Source organism: Centroberyx gerrardi, chromosome 1, assembly GCF_048128805.1.
Source record: "Centroberyx gerrardi isolate f3 chromosome 1, fCenGer3.hap1.cur.20231027, whole genome shotgun sequence".
Lineage (NCBI taxonomy): Eukaryota > Metazoa > Chordata > Actinopteri > Beryciformes > Berycidae > Centroberyx > Centroberyx gerrardi.
The window spans coordinates 12,025,703-12,048,009 of record NC_135997.1 but is presented as its reverse complement, the minus strand read 5'-3'; the positions used below and the strand labels follow the sequence as shown (position 1 = coordinate 12,048,009).

The following is a 22,307-nucleotide window of genomic DNA, read 5'->3' as shown; positions in this document are numbered from 1 at the left end:
TCTATACAATCGGCTCTTGAGCTATTGGTATTAAAAGTTTCAATCTCACTGGTGGGATGTGACAGCTTAAATGGCTCTAACACCGAGGACACTGTTTGAAATGGGCCAGAGCCTTCTGTAAACACTATGTTCAATCTGGTCAATCCATTAAATCTACTTTTTTTTTTTTTGCATGTTCAACTTGACCGTTCTCTGTGACCCTCCACTGCTTCCGGCTCATTTGTGGTATTTAAATAGGTCGGGCGAGGGTCAGAGGAGTCATCCTAAACAGACGGAACATGTCAGAAATTGAAAAATATCTCAACTTGTGTCTTCGGGGAGCTGATCTCCCCCGTCCAACAGAATAGGTCACAGTAAACCGTAAAACATTTCCATCCATCAGGCCAAGAGCACCGGGAGACAAATGTTTAACATTTGAGCTTGGCTGTCTCTACTGTCCAGAGAGCCCAGTGCTCCAAGGACCAACAAGATGACCTGTCCAAGGATAAAAATCCCTCTTAAGACTCATTGTCACCATGACCTATAGAGATAATGTCTATTTAATGTTCCTCTTGTTCTACTTTTGCAGTTTCCTTGTTTCACTTTGCATGTTTCTCATTCACATGACACAAAGGCCGACAGATTGACTTTTCCAGACACTGAATGGTGGGTGGGTGGATGTGTTCTGATGTGCACTGTCATCCTTCTCTTACACCACAACTTCCTCATACGGCTGTAATACTGCATTTGTGCATACAGAATGTACATGCAATACACTGTGTACGCTACTGAATACATGCATGCAGTTTCTTATAGCCTTCCTCATGTGATTTGATTAAACATTTGCTGAAAGGTGGTTAAATATTACTCAGGAACAACAGTTGTTTTTTAACTTGTCCACATTTTCATTATGATCAATAGAACTATTTGTTGACATACAGTAAGCACACCCAGCAGTTTCAAGTATTGAATTTCCTGTGTTCCTCTGTCTTGCCCTGTCTCCTTGTACTGGGACATTTACAGTATGTATTTAGTGAGGCCAGGAGAAACAAGGTTGAGGCCTTAATTTTGCACAATAACAGAACCTAGTCCTACCATTTTACAGCATGACACTTCCCTATTTAAAGGCCTTAGAACACAAACAACATTCTCTTCCCTCTTGTCTCTTTTTGGAGGAAATGAGTAAAGAAGGGTTAATGGACATAATCTATGTAACCCTTGGGAATGTTTCTCAGTGTATGGACGCTTATCATACAAGCTGCAAGTGTGGATTGCGTGTATGTGATGTTTACACTGGGAGAATGTCTTATATGTGCCTTATATGCTCAAAAAGTTTGAGGAACATGATGAAATCTGAATTTCTTCCTCAAGAGCACACAAGTCCCTTTATATTTGAAGAAGTGGAGAAATCACTGTAGCTTGCAGCAAACTTTGCTTCAGCAGGTTACAAAAATAGATAGCTTTTTTCCATGAGTAACTGTTGGCAGAAAAGGACTTTCCCTTTTAAGCGGTCAGACCTGGGTTTCATTCAGCAGCAATGCCATGTAAGCATTACATGGAGATACAGAAAGATTTCAAACTGACATGCGCCTTGAGGTTTCACTAAAACACTACATCTTATCACTATATACTAGTCAGACATAAAAAGAGGAACCAATGGTTGTGTGGGATGAGCGGAATCAATTTTTGCAATATAGCAATAAGCTATCTAAAGTATCTGAACAAAGACATCTACTGACGCTGTGGTTCCATACTGTAGATGTAGGATCATATGACTATAGAGTTAATTAGTAACTCAGAATAGGACATAGTCAAATTTTAGTTATCATAAGGATAAAGTGAAATGCAAATATAGCCACAAGCAGCCATTATAGGGTTCAAGCACCTGTAGGACGCAGAGGTGGGAACACAAAGAATGATAAGACAAGACGGGATCAGTCTCTTGTACTAGGTTTTATTAAGATATCAGGCAAACCATGTAAGATATCGAAACATCAGAGACAACTTTTGATCAGCTTGGTCCATAGATGGTTTCTACCAAGTTTGGTGGCAATCGGACCAACAGTGAAGGATGTCAAAAATTTATTTTCCAAAAACCATTATGGTGGAGAGGGATGGTCCCAATGACAAAGCTGGAGAGCATGTCCAACTGCATATGTCTACCAATTTTGGTGTCAATCAGACTTAAGGTGTGGGAGTAATGGGCTGTAGTGTGTATTTATTTGATTATAGCGCCACCATCTGGCCTGTCAGGTTCATCTGTCTTTAATAACAAGCTACGGTCAATATTTATAATTTTGCCAAATGGCATATCTCTATCATATATCATCTCACAAGAAACGGAACTGTTGTAAAATAATAATAATAATTATGATAATAATAATCCAGCATGAAACCCTGAACCCTTAATTATATTGTACTGCTGACTGGAAGAGTAACAGTAATAAAGAGATTGTTGTTATTTAAGGGTTCAGCTAGTTGTACATTAGTACAAACCACCTCTCTGAAAACACCCTAATGCTGATTCCCTGCACTTTAACCTCATTGTCACTGTATCATGAGATATCAAAAAAGAAACAGTACTGTGCAGTACAGACTTAATACATCAAAAATGTGTCACTGTTCAAACGTTTTGAGCTCTGTTTAAAACAAACGAGCTCAAATCATGACATTTCTACCCATGACACTGAAATTGCTGTTTCACTTTGAGGTCAACAATGCCACCATGTGGTATAAAAATATAAAACAGACCTTCCAGATATTCAAGTTCAGTATATTTTATTTGCAAACAACATTTCAGTTAAGATGCCTCTCATTATCATGAATGAAATGAATCAAGAAATATATGTACCACTGATTTACCCTAAAGTGCACTTGGTGAGTTTGCAGTAGAAAGAAGTGCTTCAGTACAAGTCTATATGTGCCTCCATATACAGTATTCCCTATATAGGTGGCATTACTGGGATCTCAAAAAATGACTGATAACTCTAAGCAAAAAACAATCTTGGACGATCAGTGATGACAAGAATATAATTGAAATTAATGGCAACACTAACATCTAAATAAAAAGCATTTAACAAACACTAATAATTAACATCATTTTATTTCATATATTAAATTTCAGTGAATTTTCTTGGATATAAATGAGCAGAAAAGGACAGACAAACTAAGTACCAAATCTGATTAAAAAAAAACAGCCATTGAGAATCTGCATCGCTCATGGATCCACACGGACATTGCCAAGATAGTACATCACATCGTAGAGTTTTACCAGAGGTTAGTTGGCCTGGCTGTGTGGAAGATGTGTGATCACTACATTTTCATTCACTTGAGGCGGCTGCTTATTCCACAATCTGAAGAACTCCATCCTGGTCACATGGAGGGGGCAGAGATGGCTAAAAATGTTAATGAAGATGATTAATAATGAGAATATAATCTGTACTTAACATGCAGACAAAATAACAAAGATGTTGGTGCAGGAAATGTCTTAATGGAGCTGAGAGCTTGCACTGAGTGTGAGGAAGAAAGAAAAGGAAAATGAGCGAACTGCATAGGATCGTAACGTGTGGCACAGAGATGGTGAGGTGCGATATGTCACTGAGGTCATTCTGTCATACAGACCAATACTCACACTTGAGTTGGAAATAGCAGGGCTCACAGTAGGGCTTCCTGTTTCGGATCCGAACCTGGACTCCTGTCCCTGTTCCTCCGAGACGTCGGCAGCAGTCCACGCACTGGGAGGGGGAGGAAGAAGTGAGAAGAGGATCGGAGACTATGTAAGAGAAGTTCAACTGACCCAGAACATGAGGCATTGAGTCCAAATCAGTTCACCAGATCCTTCACCTCAGCCAAGCAGAGAATAGTGTTTTTAGTGAAAAAGTGTTTTTGCATATAGAGGCATACCAATTCTATGAGTGGTATTTATTTTACAACCTCCTGCTCTGTATACGAGTTAGAGACACAAATACAACTACATCTACTTTTACATCTACATGATAATGATCCCAGGTCAACTAAATCTGGAGTTCCTCTGCAAGTGAGATATTCACAGTGAGCATCTGAAAGCAAAGTAAAAGTGCGTTGGCTTCCTCCACCACACCAGCCCTATAAAGAAAGCATTGAGACAGGGAGAAAGACGGCATACAAGACTACCACACCAGACATAACTACCAGGCTAGACTCCTTACACAGACTGGTTAGGAGAGGCAGAAGTGAAGAGAGGTGTCAACAGAAATGCTCTTGCTGGCGTGCATGTGCTTATTAAGCTTGGTAAGGTTAGATATTAAATAGGACTATGGCTGCTGAAGAGACTCCAGCTGACCAGACTAACCCAGCCATAACCTCTCACCTGGAAACAGGCAAGGTGGAAGCAGAGGCCAAGGGCCTCAATGACCATGGCTGCCCCCCTACCCAGGACACGCTCACACACACAGCAAGTCCTCCTGCCACTGACCAACCTGGGGCAGCACATGTGTGATAGTGTAAGGCCAAATAAAAACTCACACACAAATATAGGAAGTAACATCCCAGAAGAAAGAAATGTAAGCCCTAACTGATTAACATACAGTACCTGCCAAGTTGCTGAGACCCAGGCAGGGATTGGCCAGTTGACTCATCTCCAGGGATGAAATGACTGGAGGAGTCCATGGACCAAGATGCTTGTGTCTGGGACAACCCTGCCCCCATGCTGTAGCGGGGGGAGGAGCTCCTACTTGGGAGAGAGTAACCAGCAGCAGCTGACTGTGGACGAGCGTAACTAGCTGCGGTGGTCAAGCCTGGAGACTGACGCAAAGGAGACTGGAGGTTGTCCAGAGACTCACACCTGAAGAGGAGAGGCCACAGTTCAGAGAACAGTGGTAGCAGTTCCTTTCAAGAGAATGATAACTAGGTCATAAGCAAAGATGGTGAAACAAACAGCTGGCCAAGATACAAGGCTGTCCAACTTAGATTTCTGTTTGGACCAGGTACAAAGAAGGACCCACCTCTTCAGGGGAACTCCAATATAGACTGGTTCTTTGTACATGCTGGCGCTGCGCTGGCGTATCCAGCTGTTGTCAGTCAGAAGCGGAGTTCTCTTCTTCATCTCCTCCAAAATCTGCTGCCTTTCTCGCTCTACCTTAGACACACACTGCCCTTTTCTTTTCCTCTGATCACCTGGACCAATCAAACGATGGGGTCAGCCGAGCACAACACCAAAACAGAGAAGAACAGCATGGTATGGTATGGACTAACCTCTTGTCTGTTTGTGGAGGCCAGCTAGTGCTGGAGTAGACTTGGACTTTGCCCTGCGAGAAAGACACAGTCAAGGACAGTCCACATTATTCTACAAGAAAAAAATTCAGAGCCAGGGGCTATTTACTGCATCAGAAGAGCATATTTACAAGTAACTATAACACAGGCAATCAGCTATGAGATGAGTGACACAAGTAAGATAAGACCTATAGGGTGTAATTTCCATCAGTGTAGTGCAGAACAGGGCAGTTTCCTACAGACTGCGAATTTAAGCTTTCTAATATAAGCCTGACATCTGTGATCAGCATTTTTTGTGGAAACTTTGAGGTCTGCACCAGATCAGTTTCATTGTCATACTGGTCTCAGGGTGGGGTATGGCCATCACAAGAGGTCAAGGCATTATAAAAGCTTTTTAGTTAATGCCCCCTTGTGCAGGCCAGTGGGCATTAACAAAACCAGCCGTCAAACTTGACCGGTTGTCATAAAAACCACGTTTGAATATACTCTCTAGTTTTGCACACACTGTCGAAGAACTAACCAAACTGACATGTGCTGGGAACTCTATACCCAAAGCTCGATATAAAGAACTAACTAGGCCCAAGTCATACCAAGTGTTTGAAAAGAAGAGGAAACTGAGCTAAGCTTGTACTGACCTGTGTGCAGGAGACAGTTGGGCAAAGCCACAGGAGCCTTCAGCCCTGAGGCACAGCATTATGCAGCAGTAAGACGCAGCAAAAGGAGCAGCAAGAGCAGCAGAATCAGCAACAGCAGTGTAGGAAAGACCAACCACACCATGCCAAGTTTGAAAAAAAAAAAAACGAGGGCAAGGAATGTCACGAAATTGGTTGAGAAGTTTCCCAAATCATACACGCAATATTAAGCGTGGTTGTGTGTACTGCATGAATCATGGTTGTGCTCAACAAGGACAGAAGCACTTGTACAATGTTAGTGACATCAAAACAAAGTGGAGTAAAGGTTTATTTACCAGTCTTGTTTTGTAATCTTGTCATTCTGCACTCCCTGCTCACTCCTCTGGGGTGCTGACCCTGCCTGTTTCAGCTCTTCTCTGTGGGTGCTCCGCTCATTTTCTTTGCTTTTGTTTGTCATTCCATTCACAGGGAGCTGGGTACTGGCAGGTCTCACAACACCATTGGTTATCTCATAGGTGGTCTGCTTCAAATAGATGAAATAATTACATCTTCTGTAGAAACACTGTAGAGCTCCTTGGTCTCCTTGCTAGGCTACTCCAGCTAAGTTAGCTAGCTTACTGTGGTAGCAAACAATGCGTCCCTTTTTTGAATTAACCACACTCTGACATAATGCCATTCTTTATAGCGGGATTATTGCCAGGCTGTTATGAAATACAGGTATATGTATGTTTATGTCCGTTAACAATCCTAGTGTCAATTTCAAAGTCAGCAAATCTATTAGCATGCTTCCCAAGGTACTGTACAGTAAAGATTTTCAATTTTGTTGTAAATAAAAAAGATAATAGCAGGTTCCTGGGACAAGATTTTCTCAGACAATGGACCCAAGCTTAATGCATATGTACTGTGGTACTGTTATGTTTTCCATTGTGACCTTATACAGGGAAATAAATATGATATTCATAAAGTATGGTGCCTTGGATAGAATCAGTTATGATTCATTTAAAACTGTGGCTGCGGCTTGGATTAGACTGCACAAACAGCACAACCTTACCTCTGGCTTTCTGTGCTCCTCCCCCATTGCATCTTGTTGTGCCCTCCGCCACTCTGCCTCCAGCCTCTCCTGATCCCGCTGGTATTGCTCCTGAAAAAACACACATACAGAGTTCAAACTAGTCTAATCTCCTGCAATAAGGTGATCACAAATGAAGAAATAAGCCATGGGTTATCATTACCACCTGCATTCAAATCCATAGTTTTCTTAGGTGTGCTATTTTCTATTACCCCGCATGAACTTGAAAGTTTAAATTCACGACACGAGACAAGATTGTGACACTGCCCTCTCCAGGATAACACAGAGTATTTTCCTTCCTAGTGCTGTCCTGTGCTGGGAAATGTCTTGACCTGTAGGAGGCGCTCCTGTTCCTCCTGCCACTTCTCCTGGCGCCTGCGCTCATCTTCATGGTCCCAAGACCAGCTGGATGAGGAGGGGCTGAGGGACGGCACCTGGAGCTGGTGATGCACAAGCATAGGCTCAAACATGATCACAATGCAATACGCTATCACTTTTACCACACACACATGCAAGTACACTTGCGCATGCACATGTACACAAACACCCTCTGATCCACTGGTAGTGTTCAGCGTTACTTACATCAGATATTGCAGATTCTGAACCTCCTGGATGAAAAAAAAAAAAAAAAAAAAAATGTCAGTGAAGAGAACACTGTATCTCCTAACGATTATCAAGTGGTCTATAATCTCACATAGATTTTATACCACACTAAGGCTGGGGACACACTAGAAGACTTAGAATCAATTTTTTTTGTCTCTCAGTCATAAATATGCTCACATTATGTGATTATGTAAGGGTTATTAAGGGATATTACACACTTAATGATTTAACTTGCTTATCCTGCCAAGCTGTCACTTACATCAGAATTTATTACTTGCTAATCTCACAGGAACTCACAATCAAACATGCATTAAAATGCACTGAAGAAAAAAAAAAAAAATACAAAAAACAGGATTTGGGTAAAGCCGTGACTTGAGAGAGGCTGTTAACATGGACTGTACACTCAAGGACCTTAAATATGTATGCATTATAAACATTAATGTTTATAATAATGTTTATAATTATATTTTTTAATAATATAATAATATTATTTTATTGATCAGGTTTCCCCTCTGATTGTCAGGAGGGGCAAGTCTGTGTAAATCGGCCCGGTAATCCGCTAATGTATCCCCAGCGCACAGCAAAGGACACTGCACAGCAAACACTGAAAGACACACAGTTGTGTGGAGAGCAAGCTCGTACGAGCTGAGCATGCCTTATTAGGGAAAGAAAAGGCATTCACATGCTGTTCTAAAAACACAAGTCTGCTTTGTTCAGTTGCTGATGATGATGCCCCAAAACAAGCAGCAGCTCTAGACTCGAGAATGTAGCATGTTGCTCAAAAGTACAACACAACACCACTTGAGTGTGTATGCATGCACACACAATGTAAACATTTACCACACAGGTAGACCCATGAGCTGAACCCTGCAGATCCTGAAGAGAAATGTTTTAGAACATACAGAACGCAATAATCATGAACAATAACTAATCCAAAATTACTATCCATTAACACACAAACCATCCTATATGACTGGGAGCATCTGTTGCACAGTGCATTACATTACAGCTATCATTAGCATTTAGATTTATGGCTGTTGGGTACAGCTGTGCACACAGTGTTGCACAAAGAAGAAGGGCAACAAAAAATACCAATCAATGGCTTTTTGATGGAGAAAAATCTAAAACAAAGTTTATTTGTAGAATTATTGCCTTTATAACAATTTTAAGTGTTACTTTGTGTTATATTTAGGCTGCACTGATGTTGATGGTGCATGTTGATGATGACTGATGTTATTGGTGCCAAAGTCAAAGTTTTGGTGTCATGATAACCGCAGTACTTTTTATCTCCGCTCTTTTTCACCAGCAACTTATCACTTTTGCATCTTCCCTACTGATGCCCTTCCACTATTCCCTTTTGAGCTTTACAATTACCAACAAGCCAAGCACCAGCCACCGAAAGCCACCGCTTCTGCAAGGAGCCCGAAGTTCAACCTGGAGTTTACCTTTCCGTTTAAAAAACTCTGCTCTCCTTTTCTGATTTTTCTTGATAAACTGTTTATAATCTACATAAAGAGGACAGAACTGTAAGATGAGCATCGAGAGAAGTAGGGTATACTGCAGAAAAAGAGTTGTTACACTTTTAATATTTTAATCTACAGTAATGCTGTATCAGAGTTGTGCCTGCTATTACCTTTACTCCTGGAAATCCTGGAGTTGTCAGCAAAATCTCCATTCATGCCTTTACAGTCCAGACCCTGGGAATGTGAAAGAACACAAAGTTTCATCTGATCAGCAGCACTTCTTAACTTGCAGAAGCAGGGCTTTTAATTACATCTATTATGAATGAAATTGAGTAAAACATCTTGTTGCTCACGTTGACTGCCTGCCCGTTGAATTTGGACGGCATCATGGCTGTGATTTCTGCAGAGACAGCATTGTTGGCATGGTGATCAGGACAACCTATCAGCATGGGTGCTGCAGCAGTCAGATTGAGGGTCTTCCTGCTCTGACATGGCAGGTTGTGATGACTCCCACCACTGCTGCTCCAGTCTAGTGGCAACAACCGTCAGAAATAAGGCCACATGGCAAACTGACACCTCTGCTGCTACAGGAGTTTACCATTTGTGACCAAATGTAAGAGTGCATAACTTCAGGAGGTGGTGAGAGACAAAAAGCTCTCATTATTGGCCCTGGCTCATTGTCTTACCCTTGTTACCATAGCGTCGAACGTCCATGGTAAGGCTTCCATTTTGCAGTGCGGATGTCATGGTATTCTTCCACTGGTCGTAGCTCATGTGTGTCACTGCAATTCCGTCAACAGCCACAATCTCATCATCCACACACAGCTGACAAAGCTCCGCTGGACTGCCTGAGAGCGGAGAGACAGGCACCAAGACAAGGAAGGAAGAGTTAAGGGTAAGGACAGCAAAAGATAAAAGGTCCGAACTTGAGGAATGGGTTGTTTGACACAGATTGAGGACTAAGCTGCAGAGTTGAGGACTAGGTTGCGGGTCACAAGTAGAGAACTAGGTCAGTAAGTCAAAACTGCCTGGCAGTGTGAGTAGGTCACACCTCTCACATCGCTCTTTAAATATTCATGATTGTCTTTACACCACTGGCCAAATGATTTGTTTTACATACATAAATAGATACATATGCTGTAAGCACATTTTATTGAGAATTTCACAATGAGCATTTCCCTGTTCATGTAGGTCTATATTATAATCTGTTCTCAAGACACTTTGACATCTTCCTTCCTTAATTTGCATAAACAACAGGCCTATGATATTCTGTCAGTGTATAAGGAAAGTAGTCAAAGCTTTCAACACGTTTCATCCCGTTCTCACATATGGCTGCAGATACAGATGCTTGATCTTAAAAAACACAAGAAAAGCTTGTTTCGGCAGGACCTGTGTGCCATCAGAGCCCTCAACAAACTGCTTCAGTAACATCCTGGACTACTTTTGATATAATTGTTTTTGTACATCTCTAGTGTCTATATGAAATGTCAATGTCTTGCATTACTGTTCTTTAACTTAATTAATTTACTATTTCATATTTTTCTATTCTATATTATTTCTATTACTTATACGGCAGTGTACAGGAGTCTGCACACAATAATTTCACTCGCTTTTATACTCGCTGTAAATGTGATGTGACAATAAAAACTTGAAACTTAACTGTTCCAAATACAGGCCATGAGAACAAATCTCCTCTTGGAGGACAATAAAGTATCTTTATATTAATATGAGGGCAACTAACACTACCATCCCCATCACTAACAAGGCCCTGTCTCAGGGTGCAAGGTTTCAAGCAAAGACCTGACAAAAGAAATCTAAACTGTGCTATTCTATGTCAATAAACCAAAAATGTAATGCAAATGTGTCAACATTTCAGCAAGCTAGAATTAAATATAGTCAAGTCTTACCTAATTGAACGGATTTGACTCTTGCTCCAGTGGAGTCCCAATGAGTCTGGAAGCCAAAGTCTGGTCTACTGTTAGGTTTAAGACTAAGACTCACTCTCATGTCACTGTGTTGCACCTGAGAAATACACACACACACACACACACACACACACCACAGGTAAAGGTGATACCATGTGATCCAATGTCTCGTGCTTCCTGGTGGAAACCAGAGACTGTGGTGGAATGCTACAAAAGTATACCAAGGGATAAATGTGCACACATTAAAATGTTATCTTTTGCTCCACTATATTAAATTCTAAGATTTCTAACATTACAAAGGTTCAAAATGGTTTAAGGATACACAGACATATACACATAAATTACAAATATCAAACCCACTGGAGAGGATGACAACAAACTACATACCTTTGGGGGGGCAATGACTAGATTAGATGGCACGGACTGGCTTTTGCTGTGTTGGGATTGTAGGCTGGAGTAGGGTTGGGGTAGAAGCTGGGTTTGGGTGTGGGGTTGATAGTGATAGCCATTGGTCTGGCAGGTCAGGCTGAAAGAACTAGCGCATTTCCCTTCCTCCCGCTGTTCTTCACCATTCTGCTTTGCTTCCTGGTTACCACTGTCCTGTCTGACTGAAGCCTGGTGTTGACCCCTTATCTGGGAGGTCGCAACCTGTCTGATGAGGGTTGGTCTGGCAGGTTGCAGGGATCCATCTGTCTCACTATTCAGCAGAAGGCCGTTGTTGTCATTGACCTATAGATTAACAAAAACAAAGTGTGCTTAAAAGGACAACACGCGAGAATGACCTTTGATGCAGACGGATTCAGGTATACAAGTACTTCAAATTGCACCCTTTCCACTGAAGCATTCAAATGTAATTAAGCTCCGATGCCTTCAAAATAAAGCCTTAAACATTGGAACTGAATTAGCGTAGCCAACAGAAGTAGGTGAGAGTGAAAATTATGGAGCTTGTAGTGAGTTGACACTAGTCACAATGGTGCAGCAGCATTTCCATTATTAATAGGAAAGGCGATCCGGGAAAACAAAGGTAACACAAGATCTCTCGCATATCATTCACACACACACACACACACACACACACACACACACACACACACACACACAGGGGAAATGCTCTCCACTATGTCCTATTCCAAGGTATTACATTAACTAGCCTCAGCCTATTTGGCTGACTTATAAGTCCCTACACACCTCCCCGTGTCCTACACTTCAGCAAGGCCAAACCTTTAAGTGTCTCAAACAAGATCAGCTGGTGGCAACTTCTTCCACTTTAAAACTCCTGTACTTAAGAACTTTGCTACACTGGGGAATCCATTTTCAAAAAATAAACAGATAGTACCTTGAAAGCAAAAAATATGTTTTTTAATGCATCACGTAAGTGCACAAATTAACAAAAGTGCATTAGTGAGCAAGGGATGAACACAAAAATGGATTACAGTATACAGTACATGCACCTGTGGACCAAGTTTCAAGCTCAAAGTTCTTCCGCACAAGTGCTTTGAGCTTTTTGTGCTTTTTGTTCATTTGTGCATTTGTGTGGTTATCTTTGGGCTACTTTTTCAGACCTTTTCATTTCTATTTTCAAGCAATGACTCATCTCTACGGTTTCTTATCCCTATTCTGCCACCCATCTCCACCACTATAACCTCCTGGGACATTGTTTTGAGACAGTTGTATTTGATGGGAGGAGCGGAGAGGGGAGGATTGTTAAAAAATCTGTCATGTATTATTGGTTACAATTTTATGCATGGGATTTTGATATAATAATAATTTTGTAATTTTTTGAGTGTTTTTAAATAGGTGTATATTATGATGAAAATTATTATATCATGGTCACTTTTCATTTAATTTCTTTTCATTGTGAATTTAAGTGTGTTGAGATTAGGCCTGTGCCGATATAAAGATTTCATAGTACGATTATCTTGGCCAAAATTATCTCGATATACGATAATATTAAAACCTTAAAATCAGTCCTGTAATATATGCTTCAGTTACTTAAAAACTAATTTATTATGTCAATAGCAAGACATTTCTCTTTTTTAAACACGTTTTAATGTAAGACTGTAGAACATATGTAAAATATTTATGTAAAATGACTTTTTGCATTTGTTATTCAGCCTCCCAACAAGTTGCTGGTTAATGTGGTGGTCACGGTCACGATAACGGTTTTACCACGATATATAGTAATACCGGTTATTGTCCCATCCCTAGTTGAGACCCAACTGGTGTATTTCAGGTGAACAGAAGGTGTGTGCATGTTGGGTGTACAGTGGCTGTGGTTGTGTGAACTCACATTGCACAGCCTGGGCAGCGAGGACACTCTGGACGGCTTGGTCCCAAAGGGTCTGGCTGTGATGGCAGCAGAGAGACGAGACGAGCCCTCGGACCTCCGGTAACCCCGGGGAAGGCTGGCTGAGCCGGACCACGACCCGGTTCTGGTCATGTACCTCTGGAAGCTTTGAGCCTGCTGGTCTGTGCCGTGCTGCACAGCTTGTCGCCTAGATGTCTGCTGGGCCTCTTCTTCGGACTTATGGCTCTGGTGGGACAAGTCTTTCAGAGCATACACTGTTGGCTGGTTACCAGCACCGGGATGAACGGTGGGAACTTTAGGATCCATGCAGAATGAGAGTTCCTTGTGAGTCAAATCAGTAACCATAGCCGACATGGGGCCATTTATGACAGCTGCTACGGAACCATCGGCTTCGCTTGGCAGTGCAGTTGTGACTGGAGAGGAGATTTGGTGTGTAATAACATTTCCAGGCTGGCCCAATTCAGATATGGGCTGGAGAGGAGCTTGGCTGCCCTGGGCCTTGACTTGGGTCTGAGAGCTGAAAGGATAGTCCAGAGAAGGTGTGGTGACTCCTGCTCCATCTGAGGCCAAGGAGGCAGAGTAGATCTCCTCTCCCAAGCTGGTGGGATCAGAGGCAGGCATGGCTCCGATGGATCCCTGAGTATAAATTAATTGACATTGGCTAGAGTAAGCACTGTTAGAGTTCAAAAAGGTACAAACTCTGCCTTGTAGCAGCTTGAATAAAACAACATTTGTACAAAACACCTGTATTTCAAGAATAGCTTTTCTGTTCTCATTCATATAGGCGTTTTCACCACATTAACAGCAATTATACTGAGGTAAACACTGCCAAAGACACTCATCAAGGTCAGCGCGGTCAAAAAGCAAAGCAGAACAGAACTGTGTAATCTTACCTGAGTGTATGGAGCCGTGGGGCTGAAGGGGGCCTCAGTGGCGTAGCTGCGGGCCAGGAGAGCTCGGGTGTGGGGTCGGAGATCAGAGCTAGGTGCTTTCGACGCAGCAGTGGTGGAGGAAGAAGAGGGGGCAGGGTTATGGCTGCTTGGTGACTGCTGGTCTCTGGGGAGTTGGCACGTAAGGGAACAGGAGCAGATGTAATGGAGAAAGGAGGGGGCATAGAGAAAGATGGGAGGGGGAGGGTGTGTCACATTACACATTACCTCAGTTTACCACATCAATCAACAGGTATTAACTTAGGTCAGCAGTCTTTCATACACACCTACACACTAGAGCTGAAATTTTGAGAATCGCAATATGAACTTATGCAATTTACAAATTGGAGAGGCTGCAATTAATTGCTTAAAATAGATTTCTGAAAAAAGTGCTTTAGTGCTCTAGGTACAATACTGGTGAAAACCTTTTATCATAATCAAACTCAGTAAACCCTGCACACTTTAATAAAATCACTTTTCTTTAAACAATTTCAAAGTTCTAAAAAATGTATGACAAGAAAAACTTGCAATGATATGAATAGCAGTTTAAATCGCAATCGCAATATTCTGTCAAATTATCGCAATTAGATTTTTTGTCAATATCTTTCAGCCCTACCACACACTTCAATTAAACACTTGCTAGCTAAAGGGTTTGTGAGTGTTCACTTTAGGTCTTAGATCACATAGAGTATGATCCTACCTCTTTGACAACCCGCCCTGCGCTCCATTCTCCCCGAAGTTAGTCACAGCCCCATTGGTCATCTGATTAATGACATGCTCACGGTCTTGCAACTTCCTACGGAGGTCAGAGTTGGTGCTCCTGCGACGACTCTTCCACTTCGTCAAATCCTGACACAAATGTATACAAATACAATTATATAATGCATTGTCACATCATTGTCAATACTTCAAGGCTCAAAATGGCATCGAGAAATTTAGCTTCAACAGGTATACTCTGTGAAAGCAACCATATGTTCTGATGACTTAAGTCGTTTTGACTTACGTCATGCCACTTAGCTTCGCCGTCCTTGGGACTGGTGCTGCTCTTCTGTGGGTGTCCCTGTCTCCACTGCCTCGCCCTGCCGATGTCCTGGCCCGCATCAAAGGTATTCCTCTCATAAACTTTATACACAGGGTATACCATCGGGATGTCACTCAAGGATTTGCTCCTGGTTCAGACAGGCAAAAGGCAGGAGATCAAATGTTATAAACAGAGGATAAAGTGAGCAAAAAAATGTGTTTAAAACATGGTGCACATATTTATATGCCATGCGAGCGTCAACCTTCTGAGCATCCAGTAGCAGAACAAGTAAAGCATGATGAATTAACTGAAGCATCTCAAAACAGCGTGCACACACACGCCATTTTGCATTGCACTGCATGTGCTCTATGCCAGCTTTCAAACACAACATGCATGGCAGCCTTGCCAAACGTATCGTAGGCCACAGTATGATAGCTGCAACACAGCACATTCTACATCTAAGCAACAGAATCCTTGACCATGTGAGAGCAGCAGCAGGTGACGTGCCCAAGCAGTACGAATGGCAGTGGGTGTTGTCGTCTGGATAACACAACAGCCATGACAAGTAATATTGCTGCGGGCAACAGAGAATGTCAGACTCGACATTCAAATAACTCACAGCAGCATTTAGCAGCTAGATGGTACATCTGAACTCTTGACATCATTTGAGGGAAGGAACCATGACTGATTACAAACAATGCTGTGGTTTGTCATATTGCAACTGCCAAGTCTCAGCCCAGAGCATTAAAAGTAGGAGGTATACCAAGTATCCTCAGGCAAGGGGTGTACGCAGCTTAATTTCGATGCAGATAAGCTAAACACAATAAGAAAAGCACACGAAGACGAAGCAAAACGAAGCAGTTATGGTCAGAGAGCGGTCTCAGACACATTTCTCTAATTCCTTGTACAACCTATGCTCAACTCCTTCTCACTGCTGTATGAGGATAGGAAGTTATTTCCTTCTCCTCCAATGTATATGAGAAGGAAGTCAAGATAGAATTGTGAGGAATATATAAAAAAAAACAAAAAACCTGGATTTTGCTCAAGGACTTACCAAATCCAGCCAGGGTTGACCTGAGGTGGTCTCCCAGGTCTGACCTGGATTTGACATGCTCTACAGAACCAAAGAAACAGACACGAGGACTGATGAAGGCCATAATTCATCTAAACATAAGGCACTGGTTTTGACCAGAATAACTCACAGCATAGTAATAAGTAATGAAGCTCAGGCATAAAAAAAGGGGGCTACACTAAAACTGTATTATCTAGAGGAGCAGGCATTATATAAAATAGCTCTACTGTAATTTCCCTATAAAACCTACTATAGACAATGGATGTAATAAACTCAGAAGATTTTAGCAAGAAAAAAAAATCTGAATGTATTTAATGCAGAAAAGCCACATATTGTACAATACTTTAGTCACTTTATTGACCCACTATTACATAGTTTGTTTTCTACATAAAAACACATACTCACATTACAAAACATACGCACACTGCAAAACACTAGTGCCAAAAGAGGCATTATAAATAGCGTGACTCTGTTATGGCCATCAAGATATGACACACCGCATGAGTCATTTGTTTGACCATCATATAAAACGATGACTCATGACTCAGCAAGACACTGCCATCACATCATCTGTACTCTATAAAAAGGTGCCTGAGTAAATGCCAGATAATACAACATGCAGTACTTAAGAAAAAAACCCTTTCTGATAAAGTTGAATAAACAGAAATCCAAAGGCAAATTTCACTTCCCTGATCATTTCATAAAAACTCATTTCATAAACACAGGCAACATTTGCATATCTTAACCAAAGTTATGGAGTTTGCTGATGCATGAGATAGACTTGCAAATAAAAAAAGAACTGGTGTTCTTTGCAACACCAACAGTGGATAAGGGAGGAGGAAGGGTGTGGGGAAGGAGTCAGTGTTAAGGGTGGAGAAGCGTGGCGCCCAAGAGCTTATAGGCAGTATGTGTGTACTGTGCATGTGTGTGCATGTGTGTGTGTGTTAGGTTTGGGTAGTGGGGAATGGAGTGCATGTCCGGGGTCAGAGAGGGATTCTTAGAGGTGGTTTTGAGGTTCTTGAGATGTAGGAGAGATGTTTCGTGCAGCAGCAGATGTGACGAGCCAGGAAATGATGTCAAAATCAAACCCATCCTCAGAAGAACCTAAAGCTTTATGGCTACGGTCAAAGGAAAACAAGAAAGGAAGAAAAAGTGAATGAAATAAATAAAAAACGAGTTGTCCAATTACAAGAAGAGGAAATTTGAGCACTATAACAACTCATGCAAAGCTATGATATTTAGTTGCAATTTTGGTATACTCAATGATTATGTTGTCTCTCTAATCCTAGCTTGCTGGGGCGGTTAAGCTGATCAGTAAGCGAATATCTAAAGCCATAGCGAAGAATACAAACCAATAAAAGACATGGAACCAGATGCCATCATGTTATATATAGCAGATTATTGTAGTTCCACACTTGTCAGTTCCAGCACAAATCCTGAGGTAGCAGCGGTAATGCATTAATGTGCGGGCTTTAGTGTTACATTGCATCAAAGTAAATAAGTCAGTACATGGCTGGGTTCACAGACTGGAATCTGTGTTTTGCTACCTTGGACAACTAAAGTTACCAAGAATACTCGCTGTCCTCAAGCAATGCATATACAAGTGTGCAGAAACGCAAACATTAAGCATACAGAGTGAGTACTATACTGCAGTTTCAGCCTTGCCTTGTATTAGGTGAAGTAGATCTGCTTTCACACTTCCATTCTTAGCACCGCCTTGCATAGCAGACTACTGATATTAACAGTCAACAGACCTTAAGCCTTGCATTTTACGGTACCAGGGTCTCCTCTGGGAGCCAAGGTAGATCCTGCGGACACGGATCTCCTCCTCAGGCGTCCAGTATCGGGGCAAGAAGCGGTCATAGTTGGGGTTGGTGGATGTCTGGTGAAGGGTCTGCTGCACTCTCCGGGCATACAAGTCATCTAGGACAGGGTCCGCCTCAGTGTAATCATCTTCAGAGTCTTCCTCACACAGAGCTCGCAGGAAAAGCTCTTCATCAGTGGCATGCTCAGGGGGAGATAGGGCGAGGTGGGGTGGAAGGGAGAATGGGGCACCTGCATTGCTGCTGCAAAGAGTGGTATACCCATGTGTGTTTATTCAGGGCAGATGGTGTTCCACCACACAGGCATCACTTTTTGATAGTATCACCGATTCTCTATGCACGTTACCTCTAGTAGCACAAGCTTGTCTGGCCCAAATCATTCAAAAGGCAGTATTGTAATTGACGATTAAAGCACAGGGGCAAATTCACTGCTTGAAAATTTGTAGAGCCCAGTATAGAAACAGGGTGGAGTATTAGTTAGTAGAGCGAGGCACAGCACTGACATCCACAGAGGAAGAGCCTTTTACACACCAACTCCATGCTGAAGTGCTTGTTAGCAGGATGAGAAGGGAACTATTCGTCAAGACAGTGGCCTGCTAGATCAAATATTGTCTGTCGTCATCTGCAGACAAACAATGGCTGAACAGTGTTATTGTCGTTAGGTGAGCACTTATCTGACCTGGGAGTGATAAAGGCCCGTCTGGGTGAAGTATATATCACAATCCATTGCTTGGGGGCACAGCATTCATTGTCATTATGGTGACTAGAGACTAACTGGAGACAGTTCTTGGCAGGAGAAAGCCGACTCGTAGTGGGAGAGACCAGTTGATATTCACTGAGCAACACCAGAACCAATCAAGCAACAACTTGACAACTATTTGTAAACAATAAATCGAAAATCATTAACGGCAGACATCGATAACACGCCAAAGTCAGGCTGCTACTCATAGTAGGCCTAGTGTGCCACACAAAAAAAAACTTTGTAGCCCCTATTTTGATGACCAGAGGTGATTTTTTCATCATGCAGACAACATAAACACACAGTTGGTACAGATTGGTTTGAAACAAGCTGCTGTCTTCCATACTACCAAAGAAGTGGTCAAAAAAACATGACAAATATAGGGCCGTGCATTTTCTGTCATTTTAATGTCCCAATGGAAGATAGTCCCAATGGAATTTTGGAGGAACATTGGCACAGAAAATCAACAGAAATATATTTTTAAAACCTTGGTGACACGTATGAGGACCAAGAGTGGTGCTTGTCTATTATGTGTGATGGGTGCGTGTGTGAATGCTAGAGCATTCACTAGGGTTTGTTGCGAGAAAATCAACTGCAAAGGAAATTAAGAAACTCAAAACAGACTGAAAGAAAGCACAGCGGTCACAAACTGATTTTACCATGGTGACGTTTGCTCCAAAATGAGTTTCAACTGAGAATAACCCATGCCATCATGTTGAGGTTAGAAGTCACTAATATCTAATGAATACTGAACCTGAATCTCACTTCACTACAGTATCAATTTCCACATAGTGTTTTGAAAATTTGGACTCAAGAAATAGACATACATGTTAAAATTCGTTCAAATCCCATGTGAAAAAAAGAAGGTAAGCACATTTTTTAAATATTTTAATTTACACACTTAATGGTAAAATGTATAAAAATCCAAATCAAATGCAAGAAAACCGGAAAAATTGGGAAATGGTAAAATGTGAAATGGAATTTGTGGAAAAATAAAAAACGATTTCAGATGGCCCTGCAAATCACTGACAAGTCAGCTATAGACAAGATAAGTGAGTTAGTAGCAGCATGTGAAGTGTCTGTAGTTAACATGATAGCAGTACCTGGTGAGCGGACTGAGGCAGCCCCTTCCAATCTCATCCCGTCCTTGTTTTCTCCGTCGGAGCATCGGTGGGACGTAGCCTTTGCTTTGCCGTGCCGAGGGCTGGGTGGCCTCCATCCTGAATCCCTGCTCCGCTTCTGCGTCACTCTCACAACCTGGAGACCGCACAGACATATGGAGGGAGACATATGGGAAGTGAGCAAAAGAAGAGATACAAAGTTGGAGAACAACTAGGGAAATGAAAACAGCAATAAAAGCAAATGAAAAAGCAAAATGACATAAGAAAAGGGAATGCATTATGGTTAGAAAATAAGGAAGTAAAAAGCCTAAATCGGACAACAGAGATGAACCTTCACTGGGTTACCGAGTCGTCACACGGCTCAGCCTTTAGGGAGCACTGCACCCGGCGTCTCACTCACTCCCAACACACACAATTTATCACCACTGTGTGGAAGTTGCCAGAATATGTCACTTACGTGCACCAACCACAAGCATGACAGGGTTGCAGAGAAATGAAACATTCAGATAAGGTGATCAGAGGCATTCAGAATGCTGCAGATAAAATTAAGTTAAGCTGGATAGACATCATAGGAGTGCATAGAGAATGGTAAAATTAAAGTAATAATCTGTGACATTTTCATATAAATTTCCGTTGTTTTCTTCTCTGATACTGCTACTCTACTGATTAATGCAATACTAGTGACTCAACCTATACCCAGGTCATGAAAGCTTTTAGATGAACTGCTCTAAAACACAGTGGCAGGTAAGTCTAATGTGTGTTTAGAACAGGTGGGCGTATAGAAAGTGATGCTTTTTATGTTACTAGAAGCAGCAACAGTGTTTTGTTTGGAATAAAGTGATGATTAGCAGGAGCAGCAATAGCCACCATAACCGAACAGACAAACAAAAGACAGATATTCAAACTTGATCAGCAGAAAATCCAAAGAAAAGACACAGTACTGTTAGATTAACAAGTGATCTCTGGGAAGTGCAGTGCAAACACACCACAGCAATGATTGCTTATCACCAAAACAAGTCGACAAAATAAAAATTTGAATTAAAAAAACATGTATCTTGCAGATTACAACTTTAAGAATGTTGTATGCTCTGGTGTGCACAAATGACAGACTGTGCAGAATGAATGGAGAATATAAAGGAAATTCACATTCACTGCAGGTGCGGAGGGGCCGGGAGTCCAGAGAGTCGATGCTGTCCACAGAGTCTCCTCTCCTGTAGCCCGCTCTCATGCGCCGCAAATCCTCTCTCTCTGGGTAGCAACACTCTCTGTATCCACTTTCTTTCACACACACACCACTGCCATCATCTAGAGCCTGGAGGTAGAGGAGGCAGGGTTAATATAGGTGAGGAAAAAAAAAAAAAAAGAAAAAAAACCACACAGGAACACAACCATGTACAGAGCCTGGAAGAGCAGCCTACCTTGGACAGGGCCAACCCCAACAGCCCTTCAAAGGCCTTGAAGTTAAGCTGAGGTCCGCTGTAGAACGGGTCGAGCTGAGCCTTCCGACCCAACCAGTAGATCGTGATCAGAACCTGGGAAAGAGACAGACAAAAAGATATTGAGATATAAAAATATTGAATACACTCCCAGATTAAAAGTGAATTGAATGAACCATGCTGACACCTCGCAACAGTTATTTGGGGTATTCATTCCCTTTTTCCTAAATTTGCGTTTGTATAAAATTAATAGCTTAAAATGTCCACCAAATCATGAAGAACAATTTTGCTTCCTCGTATTAGCCAACCATGATGATGATGAACTCTTTATACTTACAATAACCAACTTATTGCACATACTGTATACACACACACACACACACACACACACACACACACACACACACAATGAAGTTGGATTTACACCATTATTCTAGAGAACCAGTACCTGCAATGCCTACCTGGAGCGCCTGTGCTGGACATGACATATGTTTGTGCATTTAAGTGTTAGAGGATATTGCCTCTTTCATAGCTCCATCTCCTTAGACACGTCTGTCTGCATAAACACCTGTCTTTAATAATAGTGTAACCGTAGGCTCAATAACAGAACTCTCAAATACACAGACCTTGCCAAGACCCTAAGGAAAGTTTGATCACAACACTATCTAAATAAGTGCAACCCAATGTAGAAACATTTGTTTGATCCCCGTGGTAATTCTGAAAACCGATTCATAAATTCATGGGGCTGTTTCTTCCTAAATTTGACATAAATAGACTACATCATTAGAAATTGCCGGCCAACAGCTTAAGTCTACCTTCATCCTCTAAGCCTAGGTTATTGTGGAATACTTTAAAACAATGCAGTTGTTTTGCATTTCAAAAATGTAATCAATGTTTGGTATAATTCTGAAGATTGTTGAGATAAAAAAAATAAAAA

At 41.7% G+C, this 22,307-nt stretch overlaps 1 protein-coding gene across 7 annotated transcripts in view; it reads right to left on the bottom strand.

Annotated features, from left to right (window-relative positions):
* Positions 1–2,783: 2,783 nt before the first annotated feature.
* Positions 2,784–22,307, bottom strand: part of lmo7b (LIM domain 7b) — an 82,036-nt gene continuing 62,512 nt past the window's right edge. The window contains exons 6-28 of one of the 7 annotated variants that reach the window (XM_071919529.2): positions 21,353–21,466; positions 21,081–21,246; positions 19,917–20,070; positions 16,234–16,293; positions 15,162–15,327; positions 14,859–15,007; positions 14,123–14,285; positions 13,212–13,865; positions 11,309–11,650; positions 10,904–11,018; positions 9,683–9,844; positions 9,350–9,525; positions 9,167–9,230; positions 7,513–7,538; positions 7,263–7,370; positions 6,913–7,002; positions 6,197–6,384; positions 5,212–5,264; positions 4,962–5,133; positions 4,550–4,801; positions 4,328–4,436; positions 3,611–3,713; positions 2,784–3,374 (exon numbers count right to left, since the gene is read on the bottom strand). In XM_071919529.2, coding sequence (XP_071775630.2) covers positions 3,352–3,374; positions 3,611–3,713; positions 4,328–4,436; positions 4,550–4,801; positions 4,962–5,133; positions 5,212–5,264; positions 6,197–6,384; positions 6,913–7,002; positions 7,263–7,370; positions 7,513–7,538; positions 9,167–9,230; positions 9,350–9,525; positions 9,683–9,844; positions 10,904–11,018; positions 11,309–11,650; positions 13,212–13,865; positions 14,123–14,285; positions 14,859–15,007; positions 15,162–15,327; positions 16,234–16,293; positions 19,917–20,070; positions 21,081–21,246; positions 21,353–21,466 — 3,609 coding nt within the window. In that variant the 3' untranslated portion in view covers positions 2,784–3,351. The remainder of the gene's footprint in view (positions 3,375–3,610; positions 3,714–4,327; positions 4,437–4,549; positions 4,802–4,961; positions 5,134–5,211; positions 5,265–6,196; positions 6,385–6,912; positions 7,003–7,262; positions 7,371–7,512; positions 7,539–9,166; positions 9,231–9,349; positions 9,526–9,682; positions 9,845–10,903; positions 11,019–11,308; positions 11,651–13,211; positions 13,866–14,122; positions 14,286–14,858; positions 15,008–15,161; positions 15,328–16,233; positions 16,294–19,916; positions 20,071–21,080; positions 21,247–21,352; positions 21,467–22,307) is intronic. The other 6 variants (XM_078289784.1, XM_078289844.1, XM_078289859.1 and 3 more) reach the window with 6 other exon arrangements.